Source organism: Schistocerca nitens, chromosome 3 (assembly GCF_023898315.1).
Source record: "Schistocerca nitens isolate TAMUIC-IGC-003100 chromosome 3, iqSchNite1.1, whole genome shotgun sequence".
Taxonomy (NCBI): domain Eukaryota; kingdom Metazoa; phylum Arthropoda; class Insecta; order Orthoptera; family Acrididae; genus Schistocerca; species Schistocerca nitens.
Genome location: NC_064616.1, coordinates 285,049,243 through 285,065,972, shown reverse-complemented (window position 1 = coordinate 285,065,972; position 16,730 = coordinate 285,049,243). Strand labels below are relative to the sequence as shown.

At 43.5% G+C, this 16,730-nt stretch overlaps 1 protein-coding gene across 1 annotated transcript in view; it reads right to left on the bottom strand.

Moving 5' to 3' along the window:
• Positions 1-16,730, bottom strand: part of LOC126249181 (uncharacterized) — a 511,658-nt gene that overhangs the window by 101,241 nt on the left and 393,687 nt on the right. The window contains exon 15 of the mRNA XM_049950836.1: positions 6,825-15,089. Within this exon, the coding sequence (XP_049806793.1) occupies positions 6,825-15,089 (8,265 nt within the window). The remainder of the gene's footprint in view (positions 1-6,824; positions 15,090-16,730) is intronic.

The window sequence follows — 16,730 nt, the reverse complement described above, 5'->3', positions numbered from 1 at the left end:
ATTTACTGCTGAAATCATCGATGCCATAACCACTTTATGATCGCTGATTCCCTGTTCTGCGTTAACTGTTTCAAATAGATCGGGTCTGTTTGTCACCAGAAGGTCTAATATGTTATCGCCACGAGTCGGTTCTCTGTTTAACTGCTCAAGGTAATTTTCAGATAAAGCACTTTAAAAAATTTCACTGGATTCTTTGTCCCTGCCACCCGTTATGAACGTTTGAGTCTCCCAGTCTATATCCGGCAGATTAAAATCTCCACCCAGAACTATAACATGGTGGGGAAATCTACTCGAAATATTTTCCAAATTATCCTTCAGGTGCTCAGCCACAACAGCTGCTGAGCCAGGGGGCCTATAGAGACATCCAATTACCATGTCTGAGCCTGCTTTAACCGTGACCTTCACCCAAATCATTTCACATTTCGGATCTCCGTCAATTTCCTTCGATACTATTGCACTTCTTATCGCTATAAACACGCCTCCCCCTTCACTGTCCAGCCTGTTTCTGCGGTATACATTCCAATCTGAGTTTAGGATTTCATTACTGTTTACGTCTGGTTTCAGCTAACTTTCTGTCCCTAGTACTATATGGGCGTTGTGACCGTTTATTAATGAGAGCAGTTCTGGGACCTTTCTATAGACGCTCCTGCAGTTTACTATTAGCACATTAATATTGTTATTCCCTGTTGCATTTTGCCTACTCCTACCTTGCCGTGTCTGAGGAGGCGTCTTGTCGGGCCTAGGGAAGGAATTCTCTAACCTAAAAAACCCCCATGTGCACTCCACATGTACTCCGCTACCCTTGTAGCCGCTTCCGGCGTGTAGTGCACGCCTGACCTATTCAGGGGGACCCTACATTTCTCCACCCGATAGCAGAGGTTGAGAAATTTGCACCCCAGATCTCCGCAGAATCGTCTGAGCCTCTGGTTTAAGCCTTCCACTCGGCTCCAAACCAGAGGACCGCGATCGGTTCTGGGAATGATACTACAAATAGTTAGCTCTGATACCACCCCGCAAGCGAGGCTTTCCGCCTTCACCAATTCCGCCAACCACCTGTACGAACTGAGGATGACCTCTGAACCCAGACGGCAGGAGTCATTGGCGCCGACATGAGCAACAATTTGCAGTTGGGTGCACCCAGTGCTCTCTATCGCCGCCGGTAGGGCCTCCTCCACATCTCGGATGAGACCCCCTGGCAAGCAGACAGAGTGAACACTGGCCTTCTTCCCCGACCTTTCCGCTACTTCCCTAAGGGGCTCCATCACCCGCCTAACGTTGGAGCTCCCAATAACTAATAAACCCCTCCCCCCGTGTGCCTGCTCGGACCTTGCTGAAGGAGCAGCCTGAATTTTTCAAAGAGCTAGTGCACATTTCAGTGCACACAGCTGGTCACGTGGAGAGAGAGAGGGAGGGAGAGAGAGAGAGAGAGAGAGAGAGAGAGAGAGAGAGAGAGAGAGAGAGAGAGATATTCAGTCACAAGTTGATTCACTGAGTCACACTGTCAGTTTCTCTTTGCACTCTTTGACCTTCAAGCGATCCTCTCAACTCCCAGTTACTTCCACCAGATAGATATGTAATGTAATTTACCTAGGTTGGTAATGTCCAAAGGGACAAAATTAGCCAATCGTTAAATGGTGAAGTAAAGAGGTTATTTCAAAATAAATAGCCTTTGTAGAAAAATGATTTCACTCAAAATATTCAATTAGGTTCTTTGTAATCCTGACTCAGTTCTCTCTATTCAAGTTCGGCTTGTCGAGAATATTATCCATTACAATAATATTGATACATATCACACATGTTTATTTTACTTATACGTCAGTGCATTTTATATGTATGTAGACTATGGAATACATTGAGCATACATTTATTGGAGATTTTATGTTTTTGCTTTGACACAATGCTAATTCATCCCACAGCAAATACGTGAACTGTGGAAATACACTACTGGCCATTAAAATTGCTACACCACAAAGATGACGTGCTACAGACGCAAAATTTAACCGACAGGAAGAAGATGCTGTAATATGCAAATGATTAGCTTTTCGGAGCATTCACACAAGGTTGGCGCCGCTGGTGACACCTACAACATGCTGACTTGAGGAAAGTTTCCAACCGATTTCTCATACACAAACAGCTGTTGACCGGCGTTGACTGGTGAAACGTTGTTGTCATGCCTCGTGTAAGGAGGAGAAATGCATACCATCACGTTTCCAACTTTGATAAAGGTCGGATTGTAGCCTATCGCAATTGCGGATTAATGTATTGCGACATTGCTGCTCGCATTGGTCGAGATCCAATGACTGTTAGCACAATATGGAATCGGTGGGTTCAGGAGGGTAATATGGAACACAGTGCTGGATGCCTAAGACCTCGTATCACTAGCAGTCCAGATGACAGGCATCTTATCCGCATGGCTGTAACGGATCGTGCAGCCACGTCTCGATCCCTGAGTCAACAGATGGGGATGTTTGCAAGACAACAAACATCTGCACGTACAGTTCGACGACGTTTGCAGCAGCATGGACTATCAGCTCGGAGACCATGGCTGCGGTTTATTAGACCATCATGCTGAAACCAAATGGCAGAACACATAGCAGCGCGTATGTGTCTGTCATCCAATAGCTATATGGATACTTGCTGAAGAGAGATGAGATAGGTTGCACCTGTCAAACAATTGGAGGCAACAAGTATGACCTGTTGAGGTGGTCCCTGAGAATGCTGGCCCACACATGAACTAAAAATTGTCTCTGGGCTCCACAGGTTCTTCTTGCACTTGGGTGTTGTATGTCGTACATTTCCTCCTGTGTGAGGGTCGTCGCATTGGTGAACAAAATGGTGGCTGGGAAATGGGGATTGTATCTGTAAATGTCACTGTGCAAAGGCAACTCATGGACCAAAATCGTCTTCATCAAGGAAATGCACATGCTGAGTGTGATACGGGTGCATGGAGTTGTCATGCAGGATCCGCCAGACGCTGTTGTTGGAAATGTCAACAGGACAGGTGATAGCTCACGTACTGGCAGCGGGGCTGTTCTGTACCAGCCCCAGCACCGTCTCCTTGTTGGCTACCACTGTTACTGTTTGCTCATGTTGATGTTTCTCCTCGCTGATGGAGCCCCTTTCAGAAAACCTCCTGCGCAAATATGCAAAGAAGGTATGGCAGGGACATTGGCTTGTGGGGTTACTTTGCCGTACAACTGCTGTGTGCCTTGCCCACTGAAATCAGAGGCCTCGTATACCAGACACATATCAGCGAGCTCTGTCTTTGGGTAACATGCCATTCTACTTCCCCGACATCAGGCAAAATGAAGCTTAACCACGAATGTGGTCACAACTGATCATGCACATCAAGGGTGCCCATATGATACTTTGTGGCGAGGGGGGCACAAGACTTAGGAGCGTGGAATTTTTTAATATTTTGAATGATGAATGGCGGATTGTAAGTAGCCATAAAAAGTTCTATTTCTGACCCTATAAAAAGCTGTTTTTTCTTCCCTCAGAGCTCGGTAGAGGGATGGGGGGAGGGGGGGGGGCTGCAGCCCCCCATTGCCCCAGGGTATTGGCACCCTTGGTGCATATGCTGCATCATATGAGGGTTGTTTTTTAAGTAAGAGCCGTTCGCGCGTATAGTCCCGTAGTTCGCGCGGACGCCGCAACAAACCACCGTGCCACTTGCCGGCATCCTTCCCGTTCACACTGCTGCAAGTTGCAGCTCTGTAGCTGACGTGTACGCATCACTGTGCTACTTTATAATGTTTACGATTATTGAATCGCCCGCCGCATTTGAGATACGGTCAGTGATACGTTTTTTGACCGCGAGAAGCCTATCAGCTGCAGAAATTCATCGTCAGTTAACAGAAGTTTATGGCTTGAATGCAATGAGTGAAGGTAAAGTGCGTCAATGGGTTAGAGAGTTTAAAAATGGCCGTCAAAACGTCCATGACGGAGAACACTCAGGCCAGCCCTCTGTGATCACTGATGATTTGGTGGCTGCAGTCGTGAGGACAGAAGATTCACAATTTCCACTCTTTCTTTGGAATTTCCACAAGTTTCAAGATTGGTTTTGTACATAATTGTGTCTGAAAACCAAAACTTTAAGAAACTGTGTTCTCAGTGGGTACCCAGACTCCTCACAGAGGACCACAAAGGGAAGAGATTTGCCACTTCATTGGACTTTTTGATTCGTTACGAGGAAGAAGGGGATGACATGTTGTGTCAAATTGTCACTTGAGATGAAACATGGGTATCCCATATCACTCCCGAAAGCAAGCGACAATCAATGGAATGGCGACACACAACCTCACCCATCAAGGTCAAAGCCAAACAGACGCTGTCAAAGCGCAAGATTATGGTAACTGTGTTCTGGGACGGGCGCAGTGTTTTGCTAGTGGACTTTATGCCACGAGGAACAACAATCAACTCAGATGCCTACTGTGCAACTCTAAAGAAGCTCCGCAGAGCAATTCAAAACAAAAGGCGCGGCATGCTGCAAAAGAAGTTTTGCTCCTGCATGATAACGCTAGGCCTCACACCTCTCAAAAGACTCTGGATTTGATTGATTCTTTTGGCTGGGAAGTTTTGGACCATGCACCATACAGCCCCGACCTTGCTCCTAGCGATTTTCATTTTTTCCGGTACCTGAAACATCATCTTGGCGGGCAGCACTTCAGTGACGACGATGAAGTGAAAGCGACCGTGAACTCTTGGCTGTCGGAGCAGGTGGCCGAATTCTTTGAAGAGGGAATTAAAAACTTAGTTGTACTGTATGACAAGTGCTTAAACAAACAAGGCAACTATGTAGAAAAATAGGTAAAAGTGTGTAGAGTCAGAAGATAGAAGTTTCTTTACAAAATTATTTGTATTTTTTTTTTTTTAATAAAAGCGGCCCTCACTTAAAAAACAACCCTCGTATGATGTTCCAGTGTGCATAGTGCAATCTACCACCTACACCAGCCAAAGCCGTCCCAGCATTTTAGCTTTACTAAATATAATTAACATGTTTTCGCTCCCTGTACATATACTTCCTTTCCTGTGTTTTGTGATGTCACTACAGAGCTGGAAAAGTAGTTTCCAACCATGCACTGCTCTGTGATTTTCCATCCCCTAGGTGGACTATTTCTCATGAAAGTCTGTAACTGCTGTGTTGAAACACCCTCTACATAGAGTTTATATTATAGAATCTGAAGAAGAATTAGGTGAAGATGAGGTAAGCAATATGATACTGGGAGGAGATGTTTACAGAACACTGGGAGACCTAAGTGGAAACAAGGCCCTTGGAGTTGTTGACATTCCCTCAGAATTACTGACAGCCTTGCGGAAGACAGCCATGACAAAATTATTCCCCAGGTGTGCAAGATATATGAGACAGGTAAAATACCCTCAGACTTCAAGACAAACATAATAATTCCAATTCCACAGAAGGTAAATGCTTAAAGGTGTGAGTACTATTGAACCAACTGTTTTAAAAGTCAAGGTTGCAAAAAACTGACACAAATTATTTACAGATGAAAGGAAAAAACTGAAACGAGCTGACCTTGGGGGAGATTAGTTTGGGTTCTGGAGAAATGAAGGAACAAGCAAGGCAATATTGGCCCTACAACTTATCCTAGAATACAGGTTGAAGAAAAACAAACCTTTGTTTACAGCATTTGTAAATTCGGACAAAGCTTTTGACAATGTTGACTGGACTACACACTCTGAAATTTTGAAAATAGCAGAGATAAAATATAGCAAGCGAAAAGTTATTTACAACTTGTACAGAAACCAGACTGCAGTTATAATAGTAGATGGACATGAAAGGAAAGCAGTAGTTGAAATTGGATTAGGACAGAGCTGTAGACTATACCCGAAGTTATTCAATCTACTGTATCCTGAGCAAGCTGTGAATGAAAAAAAGGATAAATTTGGAAACCAAATGAAAGTTCCAGGAGAAGAAATAAAAACTTAAAAGGTTTGCTGATGACATTACAATTCTGTCCGAATCAGAAGAGCAGCTGAATAGAATGGATAGTGCCTTAAAAAGAATTTACAAAATCAACATAAAAAAGAAGAGTAATGGAATGCAGTCAAATGAAATCAAGTGATCCTGAGGGAATTACATTAGGACACAAAGACATTAAAGGTAGAATACAGTGTTGCTGTTTGGGCAGCTAAATAACTGGTGATGGCCAAAGTAGAGAGAATATAAACTCTAAATTTCAACAGTAAGAAAAGCATTTCTGAAAAACAAATTTGTTTACATCTGATATCAATACACGGGCTAGGAAGTCTTTTCTGAAGGTATCTGTCTGCGGAGTAGGCTTGTATTGAAGTGAAATGTGGAAGACAAACAGTTCACATGAGATGAGAGTAGAAGCTTTTCAAATGTGAGGTTACGGAAGAATGCTGAAGATTAGATGGGTAGATCGAACAACAAATGAGGATGAAAAAATAATTTTATGGCACAACCTGATTAAAAGAAGGGATTGGTTGATAAGACACATCCTGAGTCATCAATAAATTGTCAGTTCGGTGACAGAAGAAAGTGTGAGGAGGTAAACATTGTAGGAGGAGACCAAAGCTTCAATACAGCAAGCAGGTTCAAATGGATGTAGGTTGCAGTGGTTATGCAGAGATGAAGAGTCTAACACAGGATAGAATACCATGGAGGGCTATGTCAAACAAGTCTTCATACTGAACATGACGGCCACAACAACCAGAACAGATCCCATTTCTTGTGGTGATAAAATAGTCACACAAGTGATGTAACACATCTTGTCACTAAAGTTGCAAGCAATTTTTTTTATCCAACTTAATTACTACATAAAAATTTTCAAATAACTCACCCAGTCATAAGGAATGCCAGGATCATCTTTAAAGCTTCTTCCTAAGGCAGACTCGGTCATTTTTGCTGCATCTGGCATGTACGTGCCTTGGACTGGTCCAATTTCACCATTTTCTGGTTCCGTTGACTTTTCAGTTGGTTCACTCTGCTTCTCCTTATTCTCACCTTCGCCACCACAGTCCTTCTTGGAAGAAGTATCAAAGTTACTGGATTGTTTTTCATTCCCTTTCTCACTTTCCTTTCCTTTCTCCAAAACACCAGTATTTGCTATGGGCAATTTGCTGTGGGAGGAACTATCAACTGTAGTATGAGAATCATCATTTTCAATCTTCAGTTTAGTTGCAATATCATCAGATGCTTGCTTCATTTCATTTATATTACCTTCCATTTTTAGCTTTGAGTATTCTGTCCCTATTGTTTCATGCTTTAGTAGACTGTCTTTAGAACACATATCACTAAACTTTATTTCAGAATATGGGCTCTTATTTCTGAAACATTCTTCAGATTCAGTTTTCAATTCACATTTGGTAACTGGTGAACAATTATTTTCGCTTTGGGTATTAATTGGTCCACTACTGTCAACAACTTTATCCGATGATTGAATAGTGGAAGAATTCTCTGTCGTGGGTGTCTTATCAGAACTGGAAGACTGCTTCTCAACGTCACCACCAACCAGTCTTTCTCCATCACAAACATCATTTCTCTGCTGTCCCCACTGATTCAAAGATTTATCACATGTCTGAGCACAAGGTGAAAGTGTAGGTGAAAGTGTAGTTGCAAACTGATTGAAAATACTACCAGATGTAGAGTGGAAGTCTGGAAACATCAGATCCTTAGTTTCTTGTTTTAGTGTCTCTTCACAAAATGATTGCTCTGCTGATGTCGAATTGAACACAGGGCTGTTATTTTCACAAATCTTCAAATCGATAAAATTTGCAGCATTAGTGCTAGTTTGTATCAGTTTACTACCATTACTGCTATTAGTGTCAAGACTTGTACTGCTTAAGGTACCACTGCTGCTACTGCTGCTGCTGCTACTGCTGCTACTACTACTGTTATGACAGCTAACTTCAGAATGCACACTGGAGTTCAATGCGTTGGTATCTTCTATGTGACGATTTTGTTCTATCCCAGCAACAGACGAATGATCACAATACAGTGACTGTATGTCATTCAAATCATTACTTTGATCTGGACATTCAGAATATGGGGGCAAAAGTTTACTATTTAAATTTGTTGACATATCTTTCCTTTCATCTGATGCCTCATTACTTACACTGTGTGCAAGGTCTCCCACAACTTCCTGTGCATTAGTAATGCTGTTACCAGCATTTTTTGCTACGATATTATCTAAATGAGTTGTACAGTTTTCAACATTTCCTTGACTTTCAGTTCCAGAATGATTTTTTATAGATTCTATCTCTGACTGGCAATCTTGAGTCTTGCTGGATAATTTGTCAGAGGTTTCCTGTGAGTTTTGCACACTTGTAATTTTATCATTAAAACCTTGTATCTGACCCATCTGGCTTGTGACAATTCCATTTTCATTGCTTATCTGATGGTCACTTATGATGACATTCTGCAAATTCTCTACCTCTGTTACTTTACTGTGATTTTGAACTGAAAACTGATTACTTTGAAGTATCTGAGTTTCCAAATTAATCAACTCACAGTCTGACCCACTTAAGTGCAATTGAGGTGTCGCACAATTGTCGTGATGTGAATTTTCATCTTGCTGGTTCTGCATGGATTTTTCCTGGTTTCCAGTTACCAGACTAGATTGGCCTACAGCTTGACTTTGTTGCCCAGGTGGTACAATGTTTTCTGTGCTGGAGCCAGTATGTTGTTGAGACTGATTAACCTGACTGCCCACTGCTGACTGCTGAATAGTCCTCTGATTTTGTTCCTCACTCGGGTGGCCAGGTGGTGGTGGTGGCACAGGCTGCTGCGGCTGCTGCTGCTGCTGTTGCTGACTGTTCACCTGCAGAGGTATGTGCAGTCCGGCAAGTGGCTCACAGTGATCAGTTTGCTGCTGGGTCTGAGTCCCTTCTTGATGCTGCTGCGTGTGTGTGGGGGACTGATTGTCACACACTTGAGACTTCTGGTTCACTGAATGTGTATTCTGATCAACAGATATGGCTTCTTGTGACTCAGCTTGTGATTGGAGGCCTGTCTGTGTTCCCACCTGTGAATGCTGATTCAGATTTGGTTGACAATTCATAGGGTTATCAGAATTAGACAGATTTTCCAGTGACGTCTGCTGGTTCATGTAATTTCCCATATGTGAATGATGCCCCATTTGCATATCAACGTGAGGCTGCTGCTGGTTTGTGTTAGACTGCTGACACGTGTACTGATGCTGGTTCACTTGGCTCTCCAACTGGGTTTGCTGGAAAATATGTGTTTCAATTTGTGACATCTGACTAAGGTGAGTATCTGCTAGTGGTTTTTCACATAACTGCGAAGTCTGGTTGCTTTGGTTTCTAACACAGTTTTGTGTATCTACTTGAGTTCCTTGGGAATGTTGGCCTGTTGGTAATTCTGTACAGTGTTCATTATCTGCCATTCTTTGATGACTTGTTAGAGGCTGCAGAATTTGACTACTTGCCTGGGACTGCTGACCCTCAGCTTGAGGTGTCATTTCAGGCTGCTGAGCATCTACAAATGCCCCCATAAGTGGTGATGTCTGTTCCTGCCTTTGGCACTGCTGGCTTTCCACTGGATTGTGCTGTTGTGACTCAGATATTATTCTATGCTGGTGGTTATCTAATTGAGTTTTCATGCTAGAATGTGATGCAAGTTTTAACATCTGTGACTCTGATTCTGTTATTTGTTGTGATATTTGGGAAGAGTGGGTTCCAGTCTGAGTTGCTCCATTAGATTGGTGAGAAGCAATTTGTCCTAGTCTTCCATGCATATTTGATTCCACTGGAGGCAGCTGAGAGTCTGCTTGAGACATCTGCGATCCCATTTCAGATGCACTGGGAGACTGGCATTTCGTCATATCGAGCGTTGTCCGATTCTGCAGTGTTCCAGTCTGCTGTGTCACTGGAGCTTCCTGAGATTCAAGCTGTTGATGATGTTGGGAGCCTTCCTGGACTTCTGTCTCCAGTTCTCTCTGGTTACTATTTGCAGGTTGCTGACATGTCATAGGGGCCAGTGACTGATCCTGTTGAGATCTGACCTCTGATGTAATACATGACTGATCAGATCCCACCTGTGATGTCAACTGAGCTGGCTCAAATTCTATTTGAGAATGTTGTTGAACAATTTCTGTTAGTTGGCACTGCTGTGTTGTCAGGTGAGATGACATTTGTGATGGCTGTGATCCCACCTGTTGCAACTGTACTTGCTGTGATGATACCTGAGAGCTCATTTGAGGTTCTGGGGTGGTAATATGTAGTGACTGTTGACAGTTCATTAATGGTGTGATTTGTGACTGCTGAGAATTCATCAAAAGTTGCATGTGAGAATGCTGAGAGGACATCTGAATAGCAGCCTGAGACAACTGTGAGGTCATCTTCGGTCCGGTGTCCCCATCTTGCACTGCCCTCTGAGATAATGTTTGAGGATTCTGACACCCAACTTGTGTAGCCACAGAACCATGCTGTGTTCCTGGTATCTTCGAAGACTGAGATTCAATATTTGAAATCATTTGTGAGTGATGAGACCCTGTATTAGATGTCATCTTCGAATTCTGATGTCCCATTAAAGCTGGCAGCTGAGAATCCTCAGAATCAATATCGGATGGCAGCTGTGGGTCCTCAGGACTCATACTGTGTGAAATCTGCGAATCCTGACAGGCTCCCTGATGAGGCACCTGGGAGTTTTGAGATCCCACTTGCTGCAGCTGTTGAGTGTTCTGTGGTCCTCCTGAATGTGATGACATAGAATTCTGAGGACCTACAGGTTGGGACTGCTGAGTGTGCTGGGGCATAGTCTGACAAGGTGTCTCTGCATTCTGAGATCCACTGAGATGTGATGACTGAGAGCTCTGTAGTCCCATTTGAAGCTGCAGCTGAGAATTCTGAGATCCCACATGATGTGCCACACACGGTTCCTGAAGTCCCATATGATTTGGTACCTGCGAGTTCTGAGGCTGCAACTGATGTGTCATCTGTGACTCCTGAGGGCCTACCTGGTGTGCTGTTTGAATATCCTGCGGTCTCATCTGATGTGGCAACTGAGTGTCTTGAGCTCTCATCTGATGTGACACCTGGGAGTCCTGGTGCCCCATTGGATGTGACATTTGGGAATCCTGAAGCATCATCTGATGTGGAGGTTGTCCATCCTGAGGTTGCATCTGGGGAGCTGCGTGTGAATTATGAGACCCCAGCTGAGGAGGCAACTGGGAATTAACAGATCCTATATGATGATGCATGTGGGAATTCTGAGATACCATCTGTGGTGGCATTTGAGAATTCTGATGTCCCATCTGAAGATTTGACTGAGTATTTTGAGGCATCATCTGATGTGACCCTTGCATGTTCTGCGATCCCATGTGATGTATTAGTTGGGTGTTCTGAGCACCTGACAGGTTTGATGTCTGGGGGTTCTGACCTCTCGTCTGATGCGAGATTTGTGTGTTCTGAGATGCCATCTGATGCTGCATTTGGGAGTTTTGTGTTGTCATATTATGAGACATCTGGCAGGTCTGATGTCCCATGTGGTGTGGAACTTGGCAGTTTTGAGATCCAAGCTGATGTGACATCTGTGAGTTCTGATGTAACATCTGTGAGCTCTGAGAGCCAATCTGATGTGATACTTCAGAATTCTGTGATCCCATCTGCTGTTGCAGTTGATTACTTTGAGATCCCATTTGGTGTGGGATCTGGGAGTTTTGTGGAGCAACTTGATGTGGCATCTGTGTATTCTGGGGTCCCATCTGATGTGAAATTTGAGTGCTCTGGGGTCCCATTTGATGACCCTGTAAATTCTGTTGCACTGTTTGAGATTGCACTTGCGTATGTTGAGATACCATTTGAGGTAACATTTGTGACTGTGAATCTGGCCGAGGTAGCAGCTGGGACTGCTGATCACTTGGATGGGGAAGTATCTGGGTAAACTGAGCTCCCATATGACATGAAACCTGATTCTGTCGTTCCATTTGCTGATTTCCAATATGAGATGATTTCTGAGATTGTTGAGGTGCCAGCGTCTGTTGATTTCCAATCTGAGAGTGAACCAGAGAATTCTGAACAGTATGTGTATGCATCTGTGACTGCTCATTTTCTGCCTGAGTGGGGGCATGCTGTTGCTGAGACGCTGCATGTAAAGATAGCTGTGTTTGCTGAGATGTCATATGAGATACTTGTGAGTAATGAGATCCCATCTGAGAAGAAACCTGAGAATGCTCAGATACCATTTGTGACTGTTGAGATCCCACTCCTGGAGCCACATGAGACTGCTTCAGATCTGACTGTGGAGACAAATTAGACTGCTGCGATCCAGCCTGAGACTGTACCTGGTGCTGCTGGGGATCCAGGGATGGCATATGGGACTGCTTTGAACCCATCTGTGTTGGCATCTGTAGCTCACGTTGTCCAAACTGAGATGGGCCTTGAGTTTGGTGAGATTCAGTTTCAGAAGTTGTTTGTGACTGCTGTTGCCCCATCTCTGGATTATTCTGAGACTGAGTAGATCCTATTTCTGAAACTATTCGAGAATTCAGTTCTTCGATCTCAGATGTCATTTGGGTTTGCCTAGAACCCATTTCAGAATGTGATGACTGCTGAGACACCGACTGTGTTAATATGAGGGTTTTTGAAGTACCTAAATGGGGAGGCACCTGTGATTGCTGAGATGCCATTTGAGACTGCATATGAGTCTGCTGAGATCCAATCTGAGACGACATCTGTACATTATGGGAACTTGCTTCATGTGGCATCTGGGAGTGCTGAGTTCCCATCTGCAAAATCTGATGCCCCATCTGTGAGGATGATATCTGACAATGCTGATGTCCCATTTGCATTGGCACTTGCAAATGTTGTGGTCCCATTTTCTGAAGCATCTGGGAATGCTGTGATCCAACTTGTGAATGTGACTGGGAATGATGGGGTTGCCTCTGAGATGAAATCTGTGATTGATGACTCTCCAACTGAGACATCATCTGGGACTGTTGGACTATAATCTGTGGTGATGGTTGCACTTGCTGTGATCCTAGTTGAGGTGACACCTGAGGCTGTAGACTCCCAATTTGAGACATTCCTTGATTCTGCTGTAGTCCAACATTTGGCTGCATCTGTGAATGCTGTGATCCAATTTGACTTGGCATCTGAGGCTGCTGAGATCCCATCTGATTTGACATCTGGGGCTGCTGAGATCCCAAATGATTTGATATCTCTGAAACTTGTGAACTCATATGGGTTGCAGTTTGAGACTGAGGATTTCCTACCTGATGTGTAGCTAAGGGCACCTGGCGATTCGTTTCATGATTAGTGAGGTTCTGTTGAGAACCAGACTGGAGGTGGTGTGTTTCCAACTGAGACACAGATGGTGATAATTGTGACTGCATATTTTCTTGGGTTTGCCGGTTCATCGGCTGGGTCTGTTGGTGACTCACATGTGTTTGCTGCCCAGACTGACTAATCTGTCCAACTTGTGTTTGTTGTCCACTTTGGTTCTGCTGACCACCAATCTGTTGTGATACAATTTGCTGTTGTGGGATAATCTGATGCTGTTGACCACCAACCATATTTGGATGAATATTTGACATATTTTGATGATTCTCTGTTTGTGGTATTACCTGCTGCTGTTGATTTAGCATCTGGTGCATTCCCATTTGATTCTGTTGACTTGTCTGATTTTGTTGACATCCTGCTTGATTTTGAAAGTTATTCATTTGGTTTTGGTTCGTACCTTGATTTTGTAAATTAACCATCTGAATTTGCATCTGCATCTGCATTTGCATATTGGTGATCTGGCTTTGATTTGTCATTTGATTCAATTGGTTTCTCATTTGCATCTGCATTGTTCCAATTGTACTATTTATACTCCCTGTTAAACCAAGTGAATTCATTTGATTCTGTCCGTTATGGGAAACATTTAATTGGGGCTGGGTAGTCATTTGATTTTGCTGATTCTGCATAAAATTTTGTGATCCATCACCTTGTGTCTGACTAGAAAGTTGACTGCTCTGATTCCTCATAAGGGGCTGTGGGCCACCAATATTTGCAATCTGGTTTGAATTATTATTAACAGAAGTGACTGAGTTCATTACTTGATTCTGAACATTCATGTCTAATGAACTACCCACGCCATTCCGCAAATCTCTCATTTGGTTTTGTGATGTTTGAGTTGGAACCTGCATTACCATTTGGTCACTTTCTCCCATAAAATACATATTTCTGTCACGATCTGAGTTTCCTTGGGTCATATAACGGTCCCCATTCACTGTATCAGTATAACTGGAGCCTAAAAAGTATTGAGAATTATTAGATGTTCCATAAATATTATTATCTGTGTTCCCTGTACCATAATACTGACTCTGATTATTCTGTTGGAAGTAATTTGGCTGAGTATTTTGCCAATACGTTGACCCTGCTGTGTTAGAACTACAGTGGTATGAATTACCACTAGTGTTCTGTTGGCCTGGTGCATGCGAGTAGTATGGTGAGCTGAATGTTGAAGTCTGACTAGAACTATTCGTCTGGTAATATGATACACCTGGGTTATTTGCATAAGACACAGCAGTATTTCCTTGATCAGGGCAGTTATTGTAGGCAGTCTTGACAAAGTTTCCAAATGATGCATTAGTTGCATTGGGCCCAAATTCTGTAACTCCATAGTTTCCCTGTGAACCATAAGAATGCGTAACATTATGACTAGAATTATGGTACTGCATATCGTGATAGGAGCCACTATGGTCATTTACAAAGGACTGGTTCTGGTTCGCATGCCCCATCATGGCAAAGTTCTGATTATGAAGCTGCTGCTGCTGTTGCTGTTGTTGATGATGTTGTTGCTGTTGTTGCTGCTGCTGCTGCTGTTGCTGTTGTTGCTGCTGCAGCTGTTGTTGGTGTTGTTGGTGGTGTTGTTGTTGCTGCTGCTGCTGCTGCTGCTGCTGCTGATGGTGGTGGTGTTGATGTTGTTGTTGTTGATCTTGCATCTGAGATTTGTGGTCAGATGGTGCTGCACCACTGACTGAAATTCCAGATGACAAGCCCAAGTTTGATGGGTCTGTACTACCGATTTCTGTACTACTTGGTGTGACAGATGCAGCTGGTTTATTTGGTGATCCACCAACATTTTGCTGTGCTGCACTGGTCTACAAAAGAGAAAAACAAGAGATAATACAATTATGATAAGATTCTCGTTTGTAATGTGTGTTCATTCTATTAGTTTCAGTGGTGAAAAAATTCACTGAGATTATTGACACCATCAGATGATAATGTCAGTTTGTGAGGAAGTATTCTAATGCTTGTTCTATGAAATTTTGTGTGAATTACCAAATGTCTGTAGCTCATTGCCATGATACTTTGGCACAGAGTCTTCTGGCCATCTTCAGGTGAATACTTGCAAAACTATGCTAAGCTCACCTATCCTCCTGACACATGTGTGAAGTGGTATAGTCAGTTGTGACTGTGCATGCACTGCTTGAGCACAGTCCTTCTGCTCCTTGTCAGTGCGCTGTGTTGCATGCCCTCGTGGTGAAATCTACAGGATTCTGTGTAGACTCTTAACTGAAAGCCACCATTCCAATTGACAAGGGACTGAGACAGTCATATTTTCACTGATTCATTTATGATGGAGCTCCAAAAATTTGGCGTATGGGGCACATATTTTTTTCATTGTATTTCACTCAATGACCAGCAGAAATAGTGTTCATTAATAGGAGATCTGCTGGCTTGGAGGAGGCAATTACACCACTGGTGGTCAATGACACATATCTAAACAATGTACGTTGTTTGTCATACATAAGATTTGCCCCAATAACAGAATCCTATAAACGTCTGTCCAATGTAACTCTGAGCTGTATTTGGCCGATCTCACAAACATGAACATTTTGGATGTAGAATTTGTTCGAAGTATTTTCATTGGAGAGAATGCAATGGAGAAACCAGTGGGCATTCTAGTGAGATCCTCTCCTGGGACTGCAGAATCTGTAGTGGAAGTAAGTTGGTAGAGGAGCAGGAGCATAAGAACTGTGCCCTTCAGGTGTAGTTACAATATGCAAAGAAGGAACTAGATAGGTAGAGGAGGGTGATGGGTGCTGGGGAATGGGAAATGGCAGTTGGCAAGAAGGCAGCTAGGAGGAGGAGGAGGTATTAAGACAGTTGTACTTTGTGTATATGCAATAGATTTGACCAAGTGTCAGCACTGAGTGGAGAGGAGCCTCTTGTAGCTGTAGGTGAAGGAAACCTGCAACAGTGTTCAGCAGTAAGGAGGCCTAGGTCAGTTGCAAAGTGTAACAGAAGGAAGAAGTTTCTGCTGCTAGGTAGTTCACAGAGTAGAGGTGTGGGCCAGCAGCTGCAGGAAGTGTTGGGGAGTGAGTACCAGGCCACCAGCATTGCGAAGCCTAGTGCAGCATTGGCTCAGGTGACTGACAGCATAGGGGAGTTACGTACGAATTTTACAAAAGAGGATCAGGTAGTTACAGTGGGTGGAGCAGGGAATAGTCTTGATAGGGACGGGGAATACTATGTAGGTGGTGACCTGGTAAAGATAGCTACTTAAACTCGTGGCACTAATGTGCACTTTGTGCAACTCTTTCAGCATCATGATCGGCTCATCTTCATGCAGCTCTTAGGTGCATTAACATGGGGCTGGAGAGGGCACTGATGGCAGAAGGCATGGGTCACATTTCAGTGGTCCCAGTTACGTAAGTCTATCAGTAGATCGGGTTTCACTAGACATGGCCTGCACCTCAATAAGTATGTGAAGGGGAGGCTGGCAAAGCTTATAGTTG